The sequence below is a fragment of the Patella vulgata genome, chromosome 5 (assembly GCF_932274485.2).
Source record: "Patella vulgata chromosome 5, xgPatVulg1.2, whole genome shotgun sequence".
NCBI lineage: Eukaryota > Metazoa > Mollusca > Gastropoda > Patellidae > Patella > Patella vulgata.
The window spans coordinates 13692475-13711386 of NC_065883.2; the positions used below are offsets into that span (position 1 = coordinate 13692475).

At 36.1% G+C, this 18912-nt stretch overlaps 2 protein-coding genes and 1 long non-coding RNA gene across 3 annotated transcripts in view; 2 read left to right on the top strand and 1 right to left on the bottom strand.

Annotated features, from left to right (window-relative positions):
* Positions 1 to 1286: 1286 nt before the first annotated feature.
* On the bottom strand, positions 1287 to 13209 carry LOC126821075 (uncharacterized). The gene is made up of 15 exons (XM_050549378.2): positions 13103 to 13209; positions 12226 to 12484; positions 11670 to 11765; positions 10999 to 11136; positions 10714 to 10776; positions 9778 to 9870; positions 8574 to 8636; positions 8256 to 8420; positions 7750 to 7831; positions 7400 to 7518; positions 6926 to 7095; positions 6279 to 6353; positions 5590 to 5733; positions 3552 to 5214; positions 1287 to 2529 (listed from the first exon to the last, which is right to left on the bottom strand). Exons 1-15 carry the CDS (start codon positions 13145 to 13147, stop codon positions 2417 to 2419), a joined length of 3288 nt encoding a protein of 1095 aa, XP_050405335.1. The 5' UTR covers positions 13148 to 13209; the 3' UTR covers positions 1287 to 2416.
* A 646-nt stretch (positions 13210 to 13855) lies between these two features.
* Positions 13856 to 16566, top strand: LOC126821083 (uncharacterized). Its single transcript, XR_007680250.1, has 3 exons — positions 13856 to 14077; positions 14995 to 15096; positions 16084 to 16566. It is a non-coding gene; the product is annotated as an uncharacterized LOC126821083 (long non-coding RNA).
* A 1706-nt stretch (positions 16567 to 18272) lies between these two features.
* The window catches only part of LOC130013009 (codanin-1-like), a 58434-nt gene continuing 57794 nt past the window's right edge, over positions 18273 to 18912 (top strand). The window contains exon 1 of the mRNA XM_056101342.1: positions 18273 to 18366. Coding sequence (XP_055957317.1) covers positions 18283 to 18366 — 84 coding nt within the window. The 5' untranslated portion in view covers positions 18273 to 18282. The remainder of the gene's footprint in view (positions 18367 to 18912) is intronic.

The window sequence follows — 18912 nt, forward strand, 5'->3', positions numbered from 1 at the left end:
CTATTATTGTATTTAATTTTTTTTTTTGCCGACTCAAATTCCTGTTTTGATAAGCACTTCTGTAAGACCTTCAAGTGTAATTGTTTAATAATGGGTTTCTCATATGAAACAATAATATACATGCTAGATTTCACTTTCTCGGCAAGTAGCGTGTATACTGTGTTCAGAATTTTGGATATCTAACTTTGATATACATTTTGGGCATCACTAAGTTGCAATCCGACACTACTGACATTAATTCAGAATTTTCATGCATTTCTTTCTTCTAATGACGGAATGCTGTCATAATTAACCCTGCATTTTCTAAAGATGAGATGAGAGAGAGATAGAGAGAGGGAGAGAGAGAGAGAAATGGGGTTTAACGTCCACTCGACACAAACTAGGTCATTTCGGGACTAACACATGGTTCAATTTTATTTCAATAATTCGCTTGCGGGAGGAAACTGGAGGACCCGAGACTGGACAGGCGACCCTACTCCTTGTCAGTCAAGATAAAGGGGCAGTCGTTAAGCCTATTATTATTTTTTAACACCTTGCCAATGAAGGTCAGTTTTACAAATGAAGAAGCTATCCGTTCCATCATACACTAATCAATTCACCGTGAAATTTGATAAGCAATGGCATAAAGGGAGATGATTGCTTTTATTGATAACATTTTAATAACCTCAAATCAGCCCTGGGGATTGGTTTAAAGGATTTTATATGAATCATTGTTAAAATAAGGTCCCTTAAATACTGAACTTTTGCCCCAGCCCCTAATGGATTTCTTCCTAATCGCTATATATACAGATCTCCTAGTTTGCCGAAAACCAGATTTCCCCACAGTCAATCAAAGGACAGATATACAACACATGTTTTATTATAAAATTCATTCACCAATGAACTTTGGATAAAGTCACAGAGAGAGAGAGAGAGAGAGAGAGATGGGGTTTAAAGTACACTTGACACAAACTAGGTCATTTCGGGACTAACATATTGTTAAAATTTTATTTCAATAATTCGCTTGCACATCAGGGTCTTTCGAAGTGGAAGGAAACCGGGGACTCGGAGAAAAGTCCTGAACTTGGGCCAGTGACACTACTCCTTGTCACCTACAAGCCAGGAATGAAAACAAGGCCACTTGACTCAATGACAGACCTTATAAAGCCTACACGTTAAACCATTTGACCACCCAATACCCCAAATTTCAGATGTTTCAAGATGGAAACATTGGAGGAAATTTAAGACACATAAATATTATACAATGAGAAATGTAACTGACTTTTAATACAATTTCCATACAATTTATATATGCATATTATAACTTAGCTTCCACAAAAAAACCACAATTGATCACAGATAAGACTTTGTTCTTGTTTACAAAATAACAATAAATTACAAAAGATTTAATGATTGGTGAGAAAAATAGAAATATCACAGGAAATCTGACTTTATGCTTTTACATTACAGACTCACAAATATTACAATAGTCAGGTATTTATTAAAGATTAATTCTAGATTCTATATTTTTGATTGGTGTACAAAACTGCAGTATTAAAACAGTCTCAATAATGCACAATACAATATCAAAATAACATATATATAAATATATAATGTGTAGCACAGCTACCTCACATAAATAATTCTAATTATAAACAGTCATAAATAATCTAAATAATATGTTTCATTAATTCATTGGTTCGATATCGCCACTGCACCTTGTGAATAAGACATACAGGGTCTCCAGTGATGTGCTTGTGTAAGTTTATATGATAAATATACAGTTGGATTTTTTTTTCAGGATATTAAACAGATTTCACAATAAGGCTAATATACACCAAAGTCGCTTTAAGGCATTTTATATAAACATCATGAGGTGCCAGTGTTATCAAACATCAGCCTTACGGTGAAATGTCAGAGTTATGAAACATGAGCCTTATGGCGAAGTGCCAGTGTTATCAAACATCAGCCTTATGATGAATTGCTAGGGTTATCAAACATCAGCCTTATGGTGAAGTGCTAGAGTTATCAAACATCAGCCTTATGGTGAAGTGTCAGTGTTATCAAATATTAGCCTTATGGTGAAGTGCCAGTTATCAAACATCAGCTTTCTTGTGAAGTGCCAGTTATCAAACATCAGCTTTCTTGTGAAGTGCTAGTGTTATCAAACATCAGCCTTATGGTGAAGTGCCAGTTATCAAACATCAGCTTTCTTGTGAAGTGCCAGTTATCAAACATCAGCTTTCTTGTGAAGTGCTAGTGTTATCAAACATCAGCCTTATGGTGAAGTGCTAGTGTTATCAAACATGAGCCTTATGATAAAGTACCAGTGTTATGAAACATCAGCCTTATGGCGAAGTGCCAGAGTTATCAAACATCAGCCTTATGGTGATGTGCCAGTGCTAACAAACATCTGCCTTATTTTGAAGTGCTAGTGTTATCCTTTAGTTTGGAATGTTGTAGCTATTTTTTTTTTTTTGAAGTAATACATACTGGATTTGTTTTCATCACAGATACCATCAGGTGGAGGTAACACTTTACATAGAATATCTGAAAAATAGAGAAATTAAAAATATTTTACTGAAGGAAAGGTGACATGTATATATGTGGTCATATATGTGGTCATTTGGACATATTTTTGGTTGATGGTTTTAACAAATACATATAGAGAGAAATGATGTTAAAAGTCCACTTGACACAAACTAGGTAATTTTGGGACTAACATATGATTCAATTTTATTTCAGACCGGAGAAACTGAAGAAAGTGACAGTTGCCTTTCCTCGTGTAAAGTGTAGCTTATTTAAATTTTTCTTGGGACTTGGGACATCAAGGAGATTTAGGACTGGACAATCATTACATTGTAAGGCTCACTCCAAGGCAAATCACCAACAACAAGAATATTGGAATACATGTAGTTTGATGCACTATTCTTATGATCTTATATTCCTGAAGCAACGACTGCGAGTTTTACAACATCTGGACGTTGCTAGAATACTTATAGCTACATTTTCTCCCTTTACTGCAGACACATGAACAGTAGTGTCCAATTAGTTGTGAAACTAAAACAATCAAATCAATTATAGCGACTTCTACGGAAACCTTTATTTTAGACATTTTAGCTGGAAAGCAAGAGAACTGGTATTCGCGATGATTGAGAAATCTGATAGACTCCCAAGCTGGATGAATACCCAATCGAAATTAGTGCCGAAATATGCAAGGTATTACGTGAAGGGCTTGATAAGATGTACAGAGTTCAAGCCAGATCAAGCCTTCTATTGATGCAATATTCTTATATTCTTTACTACTTTAGAGTTTTCTTGAAGTAAGTCAGATATTGACAATATATTAAAGAAAAAATAGACTGTATGCATTTACTTGTCACAGCTTTTTTTATAAGCTCATTCACTTTTATAGTCTTGTAATCATGTTGATTTACATAATAGGATAGTGATACAGGCTAAATGTATTGGGCATAGAGGAATAGACTTTACAGTTATTCACATATTGTACAGCAGAGTGATCGGATGCAGAGAGCTGGTATTAATTTCCACTACAAAAATAACCAATTTACCTGGTGGACAGTTCTTCATTTTTCTGTAAAATACTTTTCCTGTTTTAACAGATGTCTGCTTCATTAAAAGATTATTCCTTGGTGGAAATTTGTCTGCAGATCTTAAAATAATACAAGGAGGAACATAAATATTCTTTATGTTAGTTGGGCTGCACCTGTTGGATGCTTTAGGTGCGGCTTTGTTTAATTTTGTCTTCGTAGAATGTTTCTTTCGTTCGCTTTTCAATGTAACCATGGTCACAACATTCTTCTTAATAAGGTTCTTTCCCTTGGACTTGTTAAAGCTGGTGCTGATAGTGTTACAGAAGCTCTGTCCAAGGGCCTTACTTTGGTTTTGACTAGAGTCTTTCCGTTGGTTTCGAGCATGTTCCTTGCTTTGGTTTTGACTCTGTTGGTGGTCAGGGTATTTGCTTGGATTCAACCTTGGTTCCATGCTTTGGGTTTGGCTAGGATCCTTAGCGGGTTTGTCAAGGATGGTGCTAAGAATGGTTTCATCAATTACGTCGGGGTTGTCACTGAGGGCACTGTCATGGTTCTGTATTAAGTCTAGCAAAATGTTCTCACTTATGTTCTTACTAAAGGTTGAATCCTGATCAATTGTTTTACCAAGATCCTTGATGAGGTTTTGGCTGATGTTCTTGCCATAGTTCTTGCTACATTCAAGGCTATCACTGGAGGTTTCACCAATGTTCTTGATCAGATCTGTGTGGTGGACCTTGCTAAGTTTGTGACAGAGGCTATTGTATAGAAGTATGTTAGAACTTGTTTTTACCACTTTTCTCATCTTAATACATTGATTGATCGCTTTTTTGCCGAGTGTCTCTTTCAGACTCTTGTTTAAACTTTTGATGCGACTCTTGGTGAAATTTTTACTATTGGTTTTCCTTGTATCGTTTCTGGGATTCCTAGTGAGATCCTTACAAGGGCTAGTACTGATTTCCATAATGGGGTTCCTACTGAGATTCTTGCTTGAACTCTTGCTGTAACTCTTACTAAGGTTCTTGATAAGATATTTACTGGAGCACTCACTGGGTTCCTTACCGGAACATTGACTAGTAAGATTTTTGGAGTTCAAACTGAGATCCTTACCAGGGGTTTTGCCAAGATTGTTACCAGGGCTGCTACTTAAATCCTTACCAGGGGTCTTAATGAGATCCTCACTGGGAGTCTTAATGAGATCCTCAATTGGGCTCCTACCAAGATCCTTACTGAGGCTTCCAAAGAGATCAATAGTGGAGCTCTTGCTGAGCTGTTTGTTGTGGTTCCCACTTTGATCCACATTTATACTCTTGCTGAGACCCTCATTGGCACCACTACATAGATCCTTACTGGAATGTTTATGCTTGCTGGGCCTCCAATTAAAAACCTTAGGCCCTTTACCAAAGCGTTTGCTGGAGCTCCTACTGCAATCAATTTTGGATTGTTTTCCCAGATGCTTTACAAGACGGAAGCTTTTGCCAGGATATTTGTTGGAGATTCGACTTAAAGCCTTATTAGAGTTTTTATCGAGATGCTCTTTGGTTCTCTTGCGGAGTTTCATGCCATGATGAGTTACTGTAACAAAACTCTTTGCTTTCCCAACATTAATTTGATATGGTTCTGCTGAATTTGTTGGTGCTTGAACTTCGTCATTATCTTGAGGTTTGCAGTTAGGTTCAACAGGCTGAAATACAAATATCTGTATACAGAAAACATGTGTCATCCAAACTTCTAGACAAACTGGTCTTACTAAGTGCATACCAAGATTGAGAGAAAGGGAAAAAAAAAAGGGGGATTTAACATACAAAATCTGATCTTTAGCAGTTAAACTCTTAAGAGCACTCATTTGAATAATCGCCCAGTCAACTCCCTTGGAAAATTTCTATGTCCTGTTTATGCCATCTGGGATTTTGAACCCTGGATTTTCTGGTTGTGAGCCCAGTGTCGCCCTATGGGAGGAAATTTAGATATCTAAGGCCTGATTTGTTTTAAATAGATCTATTCTTATTAAAGATACATACACATTTTGTTGAAATAAGATTTTAGAAGAATTTATTACCATTTCATCAATTTTAGGAACATCGACCTGTTCAAATTCAAATGATTGGTAGAATTCATCAGAGTTAATTTCCCGGCTAGAACCACGGGCTGGTACTAATTCATCACTATCATAAACAGGTTCAGATATACTTGACACACCAAACTATAAATATAAAAACATTATGCAATATAAATGAGACAAGCTGTAACCAAGTATGTGTGTACTACATTATAATGAACCAGGAGCCAATCACATCATCATCACAGCCATCTTGGAATTGTGCCTGTCAATCGATGTGTAATAATTGTCCTAACAACAAGTATAACAAATTGATCATACTATACTCAAATGTTTTGAACAGCTTTGCCCCAAGAACCAGAAGATGAAGATTAACAAATTGATGCAACCAGTTCTTGGTTCAAAAAGATATCGAGAGAAAAATTGGGTTTAATGTCGTTTCTAGATGAACAAATGGAAAATCTTTATTTTAATAAATTTATATACACACAAGATTTTAAGAAGTGGGACAAAATAAAAGAGCCTAGGAAAATCTTTTAACTTGTCACATATAATCCAATCCATCACCCTGCACTGTCTACAAGACCATGTTTCCATTCTGTCTCGTATGAATGGTACTATAAATACAACCCTGATTTCTTGTTGAAAGCGATAAGTTCTCTTTAAATGGAGTATATATTTACACTTACAGTAACAGTTTCTTGTTTAGCAGATGGTGATTTGGTTGGTGTTGAAGTGACGGCTTTCTTTCTGTTATTCTGTGGCTGTCAAATGAAAGATATAAATTGGAACAAATTATGTGATTAAAAACTTAAAATCTTTAATCTATCACAGCTCTATCAAACACAGAGCTCTTATAGTAGGAACAGATTTCTCAGAGTTACCTGTTCTTTGTCATGTACAGTTATCAAGTTATCACAAACAACTAGGCCATAAATACGTGCTTTCAAGTTCAGAGGTTCCCCCTCCATTAAAACTATTATGCTGCTTCAAACAACGTTAACAGAGGGATATTAAAACGGGATCTATCCGTCCACCTTCCAGTTTTGTAGGGCTGCAACGATACACTAACCTCACGATACGATCTGTATCACGGTATATCGTTGCAGCCCTATTCCAGAGCTTATCTCATAAACAATTCAAGATATTGAGACATACTCTAAACTTTATACACACATCAACCTATTATACTGTAGTAGTTGTGGCTTTTAGTAATTAGTCATTTCTCGGATTTAACAAATCATTGTTGTGTTTCCATAGAAACAAATTTGACTTCATGTTTGGTATACATTACAAAGGTATGGGATAATGATGACTAGTCTTAAAAAGTACTTACCGTTAATTGTTTGTGTTGATCTGGAGGAGGTACTATAACTGGTGAAGATGGTTTGAGCGTAACATCAATATCATTTGGTGCTGCTATATCTTCTTTATCTTGTCTATCAATATTGATAATTTTTTCCTCTAACTGTTGATCATCTGTTTTAATACCTTCTTTACACACAACTGAATCGTTGTTTAGTAATTATCAAAATTTGAGATTAACCTTAACAACTGGTAAGGGAGATCGTAATGAATCTTAATAATGCCGCGGACCAGCATTTCAGGGAGTTTAAATTCGTTAATTATTCAATAAATAATTAGCTAACTACTTAAAACCCTCCTGGCTGACAGTGATTCAGTAGCGAAAATTATGGAAAAATTTGGGTCTAGTCCCCAGCTCCGGGTGCTGGACTGTAAGTATTGATCATTATTTGTGAAATGGGGCCCAGATCTAGAGATTTTAATGATATTTTATGTCTATACTCACAAGTATTATGTATAGATGATAGATCAGGTAGTGAAACATCAGCTATAACTGTATCAAATAGGAGAGTAGAACTTGGTGGTTTTAATATATTTACTTCATTTAGCTTCTTCAATATGTTCCTGAAATAAGTTGATGCATTAAAGGGAGATAACTACTAATATTGTTTCTGAATTTTATTTGTTAAAATTTTTTTTTGATGAGCTATTGTAGCATATTTATTAGAATTGTGTATTTAATTCTGCTTTCCCTGTTGTATTTATTGTATCTTTTGTTGTATCTGTGTTTTGTTGTTCAATCATTTTGTAATGTCTATTGACAGATCTTTCTATATAAGGTTTAAATATACTTACTTTAGTGCTGATTTTTTAATTTGTTTTCCTGGCGTAGTTTCTCCGGATGTTTTATGATCGAAAGCTACCTCACCATTATCATCTACAAACAATTATTTTAACAACAATATATACAGTATTACTAGGCACTAGTGCTGGTACGATATATATCGTTGAGTCGATGTATCGTGATTCATCTTCTCAAAATTTGTGTATTGAATCGCAAGACACTGAATCGATGTATCACAATTTATTTTTTGCATTTTTTTGTCACTTCTGAGGATCTCAAGGTGACCCAGCACATTACTCACCTGATCACAAAGATCAGTAATGCACAATTACATAATGCCACATCCCTAACACCCATTACTAATTGGAGTGACAGTTTTAACCTTGGAGAAAACGATAACCTCTATTTTATTTTCATAGCTTCGGCAGAAAGATTTGTTGACAGCAGAAATAAATTTCTGAAATATCAAAAGTCTTCGCATGTTTTTTTTTTAAATCTCAAGAAATGAAATTATTACCATGAAGAGACGATATAGATGAAAAGTCTTGAGAAAATTCCAGTCCATCATATTGATGATTGACAGCAGCCGTAGAGTTTAAAATAGCACCAGGTTTATAATTTGTATGGAATGGTATGGATGAATTTCCTTGAGTATTAACTTTAGAAGTCTGGTTAACAGTTCCTAAAAGAAAGAGAGAAAGGTGTTGTTTAGTACACACCAATATGTTCACGGGTGAACCTATTTTTTTTATCCAATCCGAAGGACTGAGAATATTTTCTTGTTAGTGCAGCAGGCAAAGGAGTAGGCTATAAGAGAGTGATATACATGCATTACCTGTTAAAGTTGTTGTAAATTCAGAATCCGACCAGTCATTATCTGATACAATATCTTCTTTATCTATAAATACAAATATTTAAAATCTAATTACTGGTACATAGGAATAGGATGTAGGGGGTTGGATGGCCAAATGGTTAGCACGTGCATGTTGTATCATAAGGTCTGTCATTGAGTCAACTGGCGTGGTTCGATTTCCCAGGTTGTACATGACAAGGAGTAGGGTCGTCTGTCCAACTTTGTGGGTTTTCTCCGGGTGCTCCGCTTTCCTCCCACTGCTAAAGACCCCTACACGGTGCAGTACGCGCAAGTGAATTATTGAAATAAAGTTGAACCATATGTTAGTCCCGAAATGACCTGGCTTGTGTCGCGTGGATGTTAAACCCCTTTTCTCTCTCTCTCTCTCTCTCTGACATAGGATGTAATTGTTGTTTTTTTTAGGAGTAACTAAATAGTAAGCCTGGTTAACTATAATGTATTATATGCCAGAATTTATTTCAAAAATCTAATTATTAGTAAAATTGAGTACTTTGGATCGGGTTACTGGAAATGGCAATTCTTACCTACCTTGTAAGTAGCCAGTCCCTATTCCAGTTTCTACCTGGTCTACATATACTTTTTGTCAACTATAGTGGATACTAAATATAACCACTTTTTTTCTTCTTATTACATGTAAATAATTCATTTCTGTTCTGTTTATTATCAAATAGAGATTGGGGAATAATGTAATAACCACAGGTATTCTCTAAATTTTTATTAAACCAATCTGGTTAAAACACAGATTCTATTTCGTTTCGTTTTTATAGTTCAAAATTCTGTTTTACTTGTCTTTACTACACTTGGATCTGGAAGACTTGTTATTTAACTCGTGTTCTGCTTGAAATGAGGGGTCAGTCAATCAAATGGTCTGTCGAATCAGTGTTTGACCTTTTTTGCCCGGAACCGTGGGTAATCCACTAGTAACATCAATGCTGATTGGTTAATCAAATATCTGAAGTCATAGGGTCATAAGTCGGTCTTTTGACCCCTGACGTGTCCTATCGCTATAACTTGTCAGATCTTCATGTAGTGTAGGCCATCGAAAGTATAAAAAAACGAAACAAAATATGGATCTGTATTTTAATCAGATTGTTATTAAACAAAACCTCAAATTGCTCTTATACAATAATTAACCCCTTCAAAAATATTTTGAATATAATCATACCATCTAAGTTTGCTAAGTTTGCAATCTTTAACTTTCTTTGTTTTAGTTTAGGAGAATACGGTCGAGTAGAAGCTGGACGTGGAGAATGATTTCCTGAATTAACAATAAAAACAAGGTTATCAGTGACTTACAAGTGACTTTGGTGTTCCATTGTTTACATTTAAACATACATTATGCAAGAGCTAAATCTGCCTATTTTAGGTCTTTCTTTAGGCCTGAAATGTTATCTATATTATTAATTAGACATTAATTAACTTATCTAGACCATAATCAACTCTCGATGTCATTGCAAGCCTGCAATATTTACTGGATAGGATCTGATTTGCTGCTCAACTTTTATTCATGATTTAATCATGAAATGGATAATCGAGACTATGTTTTTCATCATATCGACTTTAGTAATGATGATCGAAGCTAGGCCGAAAATTCAATCGCTAAATTCTTGGTTCAGAGTGGATCAATTTGACTGAAATTTTCAGCAAATTCCCTTTAAATTATCTAGTTTTTAACTATTATAGTGAGAACTGCCAGCTCTATATCTAATCTTCCATAATGTATCTTTAAATGATCATTCGATACATATTCTAAAAGGGCACAATTTGGAACTTATATTTTCATACATAATGTATATTTATCCATAACTACAGGATACCCAGCTTCGTACGGGTCACAAATTCATGCAGAGTCCAATTCACCCGGGTCCCAAATTCTATGGCCTAAAACAATCACAGGGTCATGCTGGTTAATTTGATACCACATGTGGGGGTGGACTGGGGCTGAAATGCTGCAACGAAGCGTGATTTGCCCAGGGCCCAAATTTGATTCCCTAAAACATTCACAGGGTCATGCTGGTTAATTTGATACTGCATATGTGGGGTGCAAAGTGCATCGACGAAGCGTGATGGGCGAATACATATTAGAAAAGTATATACTTACTTTTATTAGCTTTATGTTGATATTTTTTCACAAACTTAAGATATTTTTCTGGTTTTCTTGGAGCTAAAATACATATTGACCAAATGAGTGTTGATTCGAAAAATATAAGGGGGAAAAAAGAAATATAAAACGGAACAGAACTCAGAAGACAGACAACTCAGGTTTTCTGGAAATACATTCGTTCCGCGTAACATTTTAAAAAGATAATACACTTTACATTGTCAACAAATTCTGTAGTATTTAAATAACACAAATAGAGAAGTGTCTTTCCAACGGTAAACTTACATGATATAAATGATGCATCTCTCATTATTTCAATACTTGATTCACTATCTTCATTAGGATCTGGATCTTTATCAAGGCTAATCTTTTCACTGGGATCAGTTTGTTCCTCAGGTTGTCCCTCTTTACCAGCAACTAAATCTACAACAAAAACATGGGTACTGAGGTGTAATACATTCAGTATTTTAAAAATTCTGAACAAGATTCACTATATCTTGATATCCGATTGGATATATTCCCAGTCAGATGCTTGATAATCCGCGTATGAAAAGTATGGCGTATACATGTCATAATCCGTAATAGTGAGTTGCCTGTATTACTGAGCACAACTTATAAGAAATATAGAAGAAAAAAATTGGTTTAAAATGTAATCGTACACATGAGCTACCCACAATACTGAGTTGGTCGTTAAGCGGGATTTCATTGTACAATCGAAACAGCATTCATGTTCTAAATAATACAGTATTGTTCATCAAGCACCTCTTTTATGGAATAAACTACTGGTCAGGTATAAATATCAAGGCCAACTGCAGATTTCGTCAAGGTCATAGAATACACCTATCAGTTTGGAATATCAATCCTTGTGAAACATTTTGCCAGATGTCTGATTTCTGGTTCAATTTGTCCAGTATGGTTTATTTGCAACATCTATGACTATTTTTTTTTTTTATTACCTTTAGATATTTTCTGCTTCATTTTCTTATTTTGCTTAGTTTTCTTCTTGGCTTGTGAAGGTTGAATCTTTCCTTTTTTCTTGTTAACTGTCTTCTCTATAATTTAAACACATCAAATTACTTCGCAAACAATGTTAAAAGTGATCAACTTTGTCATACTGACTGTATTTTCTTGAAGTTCCTTCATATATTAGTTTCAAGGAAAGCAATACTATTACTATTGACAGAGTTATAAAAGGCCATTGAAAATGTAATACTTTTTTAGAAGAGTGATTTTCTGTTTCTTTGTATATTTAGGGGAGTTTTATTGTGTTCTTTTAATCACCTGCTTTTTACTCTTTTCAATCAACTACTACATATTTAAAAAGCTCTTTATGAGAGAGAGAGAGGGTCATTTCAGGACTAACATATGGTTCAATTTTATTTCCATAATTCGCTTGCTCGTAGGATTCTTTAGCAGTGGGAAGCTCTTTATGAACTGACAAAAAATGAAAATAAGTTTAGATGTGTAGGCCTATGTATTTTGATCAGATATAATATTATTGTTAGTCATTACCATTTGATGTACAAATTTCAAATTTTTTGCTCTGTTTGAGTTTAGTTTTCTTCTTCCTCTGAGGCATTGAAGATTTTCTTTGTCCCTTTTTCTTATTTGTAAAAATTTCTTCTGGATCTGTAAACAGCTGATAAAGTCCTGTGTTTTTTTCATTTTCAACAAATGTCTTCTCAAAAACGGAATGTTTGATGGAATGTAAGCCTCTTTTCTTCCTAGGTCGTTTAGTAACTGGAATATCTTTAATTTCTTCATCTGTTTTCTACAAAAGATAAAAATATTTATTATTACAAAAGGGAAATTAAATTTATAATTACCATATCTAATAATAATTAATACAAGTAAACTAAGAATTTGGTACAAAAAAACACTCTTTTACTGAGGTGTAAAGTTAGACCAGACTTGGTAAAGTAATCTCAAGAGTTGGATTATTTTTAAAATTCTAAACGTTGAATGTTGGTTACCAAGAACAATGGTGAGCCGGGGAGGGGAGGGGAGGAGGGAGATCAAGAGACTTGACAGTCACTAAAAATAAAAATAAAAACTCGAAAGTGACTTCTTCAGTCTACAAAAAACGTAGTCAGAAAGCTTTGGGTACCGTACTGGTAATAATAACGATAACTTTATTTTCAAAGGGTTGAGCTGATGAAAACAACAAGCTATTCCCTAAAACAATTCAAGTTACTTCTTAACTAACTGTCCAGAGAATCCAACCAGAAATAGATGAAATCAACAATGATGCAGTTTCTGAATTTGGCCGAATGCCCGAATGTCTCTTTAAAAACTACAAAAATATCAGAATCAAATTGATAAATAATGAAAATTTGTAGCAAATTGGCATCATAAAAGATATTCATAATACATTCAGTTTGCTTTCCACCTTATTTAAAGTTTTTTTGTTTTCCCACTTCGCGTTAGACACCATACTTTGCAATTATTGACGAGATCTGCGTCAAAGAAACAACGTAGCCTCCATTTTATCCTTCCTTCTGCCGAACTTTAGTCCAGAAAGACTGGATATAAATGGCTATTCGAAGCCTTCGAGCCATTTCATTGGTTATTTGAGTAATGTAACAGAGACTCTGATTGGCTGAATAGCAGACGACACATTCTAACCACGTGGCTTTGTTTTGACTTTAAAAAAAGTTGTTAAAATAAAAGGTGTTTATACAGAATAATGTTGGCATTATTTGTAATTGGTCATTTGCACACATCATTTAGATAATTTGTGAACATGGCGAGGAAAGGAACACGCTGAAATAATTCTTAGACTCCAGGTTTGTCAAGGTGGACAATGTAAACTTACGGACTACAGCTGACAGCATAGCCATAATTAGGCCTAGGCCAAAATGACGTACACTTATTTAAAGTTTAAAGTTTTATGGTTCCATCTTAGCCTAGCTCCCAAAAAACGACCTTCCCCGGGATTCTTTGTCTCAACGACTGTATAGCTGTCAGAGACCCGAAGTCAGATATTAAGACTGTTGTCTCAGATCTAGTTCTTAAAACTATTCGCTGCCACGTGCTATTCGATGATGAGTGGGGGGAATTAACACCAGTGTCCCTCGCTATAGGCCTAGATTAACAGAAAATGAAATGACCGAAAAATTATGTTTCAGAAACCGGTGACTGTTTGAATAAGTTAAAGTTCCAAGTTGTGCAACGAACGTGATGTCAGTTGCTCGGCTTGCTGGTTCAAGTTCGCCTTTTCAAAATGTTCCATCGACTCCTTTAACTGCAAGTGCAACAAGCCGAAGACGTTTTTGGGGTAGCAGCTCTCCTTCAGCAGTAGTTCCACAACACCAGACCTTATATTCATCTCCATATCATCATACATTTTCTCAAAATAGCCAGGGTAGGTTATAATTATTGATTGATAACTAAGAGTTTTCAATATCATACCATTTTTGGACCAGGAACTGGTCACTAACCGCTATTAAGCATCTTCTTCTTGCGGTGACGCTCTTCGAAAAAGCCTAAGGTTCCGTAGGGGGTTGGATGGCTGAATGGTTAGCACGCACGCGCTGTATCATAAAGTCTGTCATTGAGTCAACTGGCGTGGTTTCGAATCCCCGGTTGTACGTGACAAGGAGTAGGGTCGCCTGTCCAACCTCGTGGGTTTTCTCCGGGTCCTCCGGTTTCCTCCCACTGCTAAAGACCCCTACGCGCAAGCAAATTATTGAAATAAAATTCAACCATATGTTAGTCCCGAAATGACCTAGTTTGTGTCGAGTGGACGTTAAACCCATCTCTCTCTCTCTCTCTCTCTCTCTTCTCTCTCTCTCTCTCTCTCTCTCTCTCTAAGGTTCCGTCAATTCAAGTCAGATCGACATGAAAATTGGCATGCTTCATCCAACAAAATGGTAAGTTCCTGGTCCATAGTACAATCGTGCGTGTTTGAGAATACATGCTGAATTTTTGTTTTTTCGTGCCTCCTCTAGACTGAATAGTCCAGCCTGTGATAGCCCAGAAGCCAGCTGTAACAATTAGAATGTCCATTCTTTTATTGAAACTAATTTCTAAAATAAACCCCCAAGCCGCACGGGTAGCTGCAATTTAGTAATATAATTTTATAAACATACCAGGGCCCTGTTTCACGAAATTTTAACTAAAGATAAAATCCAAATTTTAGTAGATACTTCAATTTTGATTGGCTAAGCACTAAAATCAGTCTAATATTAGCCAATCAAATTACTAAAATTTGGATTTTATCTTAGTTAAAATTTCGTGAAACAGGCCCCGGTGGGCGGTACTCTAAGTTTTCTTTTACAGAATACGTCATCCACGATGAACAGAGAACACCTTCGGCCGTTCCAGGAGCCTTTGAAATGGAGAATTATGACTATCATTTAGATCAATCTTTAATTTCTGAAAGTAAGTTAAAGTAAGTTTATCTGGCTGGTCAACAGATAAAGCTAATTACCCAATCAGAATATTTGCGCAGACGGGTAAAATGAGGACAAAAAATCAATATATTTCATTGGGAAAGTAAAAAAAAAACGTTTTGGTTTGAGAGTTTTTGGGCATCGATCATTATTTTCGTCATAGATTTTTCTGGAATCGAAATTTCTTTAAATCGACTTATCGATAAGACATTTAAAAACAATGTCAGTGTAATAAACAGCGTCAAGCGCTACTCTATAGAATCGCCCCCTACATATCACCTGATGGAGCACTTCGTGAAATCAGCGCTCCCAGCACAGGAAAATAAACAGGATTTTTTTCGGCTATTTCATTTCTGTCCCTTCGTCCGTCACATCTGGAATTCTGGTGGACCATACAGAGTAGAATTTCGGTTTCGAAGCCACATAAATAAGGCGATATTGGACTACTTTCTTGTTGCTTTACCCAAGTGCGGTAGGAAAACGCGTTTGCTGCCTTCTAATCCTAATTTCCAAAATATTCTGGTGAAGCCAGCCACATTTCCCGCCTTCAGCGCTCGCCGGCCGCGACAGAAAATGTTTTCGGGCACTTTCATCTCTGCCCTCCCCCTTAGCTGATCGGACTCATACGCGTATGTAATTACCCCATGATATTGTTATGTACGAGTCCGATCACCTTGAGAAACACAAAAGGGAAGTGAGCCAAAAATCTGATTTCTCGAATTTGACCCCCCCCCCCCCGGTTCATACGCCTTTTGTGATTTTACTATTAAATATATAATTAATTGGTCCAGTTTTTTTCTGTTGTGAGATGGTTAAACATTCCGTTAAAACTGGGCGATGTATTAACAATAGACCCCCGACGTTTAACACTAAAAAAACGCCATAATCCACACAAATCTCTATTCCAACCACTGATGTTAAATATGAATTTATCATCTGGTATCAAAATTTAGGTGATATTTTTGCATCATTTCAGACGCCAGAACAGCGGATGTCGAACAAGTTGTTCCTGCTACACCACCGGGCATACATCATGGACTAGACTCATCTCCACACACATTTAGACACCCCTTACACCTTCCTTTCAGAATCAATTCTTGGAGTTCCATGACACCCAGACAGAATGTGACCAGTTATCTGCAACGGACACCGGAATACAGAGCTTATTCCCCATCCTCGTTAGTGCTTTCGCAGGAAGAACCAAGAACTCCACAAACAACACTGACTAGAACCCATCAAGTTTTAAGTGGTTCAAATATTCGACATACACCAAGACGGGGTGTGGACAATTTCAGAAATCTACGAACACCCCAATACTCAAGACGTCGAAATTTGAATGCAAATGAAAATTTCGAAACTCCAAGAAGACGTACTGTTTTACTAGAGAGGCGTTCTACTCCAGTATTTAATGTGGAACACCTCGCTATTCGGCGTAATGCCGTTGAAATAGACTTTTTCAGCCAAGATGAAATATTTGCTTAATAAAAATATTAATAAAAAAAACCTATCAGCCTGTTTGTATTTGAGTTACCCTTAAAAGTTAGTCGTGTGAAAAGGGAGTCTAGTATGTCACCTTTTTGTTCTCAAGGCACCACGATACTTCTTCGCTACAGACTATTTGATTTTGGGAGCGCGGTGACAGCTAGGTTTGCATGAGGAGCAATATCCCGTGAGGGTACAAAAACGAATATTTAATTCGTTAAAAACAGTGGACAAACCCAAACTTTAGTTTTAAAATCCAACAAGTACTGTTATGATCATCTAAATGAAATGAAATGGGGTTTAACGCGTCCTACTGTTCTGCTCCGAACTGAGCTAATGAAGACGGACATGCGCCATACAGTGTGCTATGAGGGAAATTTTGCCCGGACAGCGGCACTACGGCCTACTCTTATATCGAATTCCAACTGTCAAGGGATCTTTTACGTGCACGCCAATGTGTACACAGGACCTCGGTTTTTCGTCCCATCCGAACGACTAGACAGCTGTCCTTGTCAGGCCCTCCATCCTGTATCACTGACAAGGGTGAACCACGCCGGAACATCTGGATGAACTTTCTCGGCCAATGCTGGGATCGAACACCCGACCTCTAGGCTAGCAAGCCAGCGTCTTACCCATTTAGCCACCGTGATCCCCATTATCATCTAAATAAATGGTATCGACGTATAAGATAATTAGACTATCCATTCAATCGGGACAAAGTTTTTGGGTGGAGATAGAAATAGATGCGATAAACGAGATGTTACGAATGAGAGATGCATATTCGATTACATCCTCGGTACATCCACAGTGGCATCGTTCCGTTCTACTCCACACTTACCTGGACACCGAGGATAATTAATGGGTAACGTCGCTGTCCTGGTAACAAAAATACAAATTGAATTTTTAAGCGACACAAAATATTGGGATATTAAGGAATTTACCGGCCTGTAACTTTTTTGTAATCAAATGATGACATCAAAAGAAATCCTAAGAACCGTCCATCACTGGAGTCAAAAACGACAGACATTCTATCCATTACTCCATTCAACGTATATAGGAGGGGGTTATTTTTTTTAAAGACATGAGCTTACGCATAAATGGGCCATACCATTATGTAAATTGTGAATTTGTCTAGAAAATGTTCAAAACATCCCGATAAAATACACGAAATGGAGTATAATCTAGACAAGGAACACAATCAACAGAATATTTGCATCTTGGCATTGATCTGAAAGGGTGAAATTTGCATCATGGAGCTTGTTGGTTATAGCTAAGGTACCTCATCTCTCGACCTCCCGCGTTTCAAAAACACACCAGATTTACAACGTTTCAGTGACATTCTCGTCGAATGAAAAAATACATTGAATTTTGTAAATCCGTCGCCGACACCATTTATCAGCAGCTTTATGCCAATTTATGGATATCGTTAATATAAAGACTTTTCGTTCACTTACACAACAACAATTCGCCAAGGCATATCCAAAAAATATGTATGTTATTCGTTTTACTTAGAAAAAAACCCCCAGAATTTAATTAATTTTTAGAAATGATTAAAATTGTGAGATGAAAATATGTAAGAAAGTAAACCATTTATCAAAATGCGGCTGGACGAAAACTAATACCGACTGGTTAACCGAGTAACATTTTGTGACTCTTCAATAATGAAGTGATAAAAAGGGCGGCTGTCTTGAAAATGGCATCTATTCTTGAATTGGCGCTTGATAGAAAAATCACCGTAGAGCACGTAGTATTATGGCTTTTATCAAAAGGGAAAGATGTAAGTATTGTACTGAAGTGTTGTCACGACCTGACGAAAAGTAAATTTTGTGACGACCGTAAGAAACAGTAGAAATTTGGGTTGAATGTGACGTGGAAAAGTTCCATTTTTCGTCATATGTTTCCCGCACTGTCAAATAAGGACTAAAGTAAAAGTAGCACAACTTCGTATAAACAAAGCAAACACCTGTTTATATTTTGAACTTGTTCAAATTTGTAATATGGTGTTATTACAATGTTTTGCTTTGTGATCTTCATTTTGTGCTAATAAATGTGAGAATAGAAATCTCAAATTCAATTTGTCGACTTTTCAGATTTATCAAAACAAAAGGGAAAGAAAGATGTAAGTATTGTACTGAAGTGTGAAGTGTTGGCACGACCTTACGAAAAGTAAATTTTGTGACGACCATAAGAAACAGTAGAAATTTAGGTTGAATGTGATGTGGAAAAGTTCCATTTTTCGTCATAGTATGATAGTTTCCCGTACAGTCAAATATGGACTAAAGTAAAAATAGCTTATCCCAGGTTCTTGTCTGAATTGACAGGT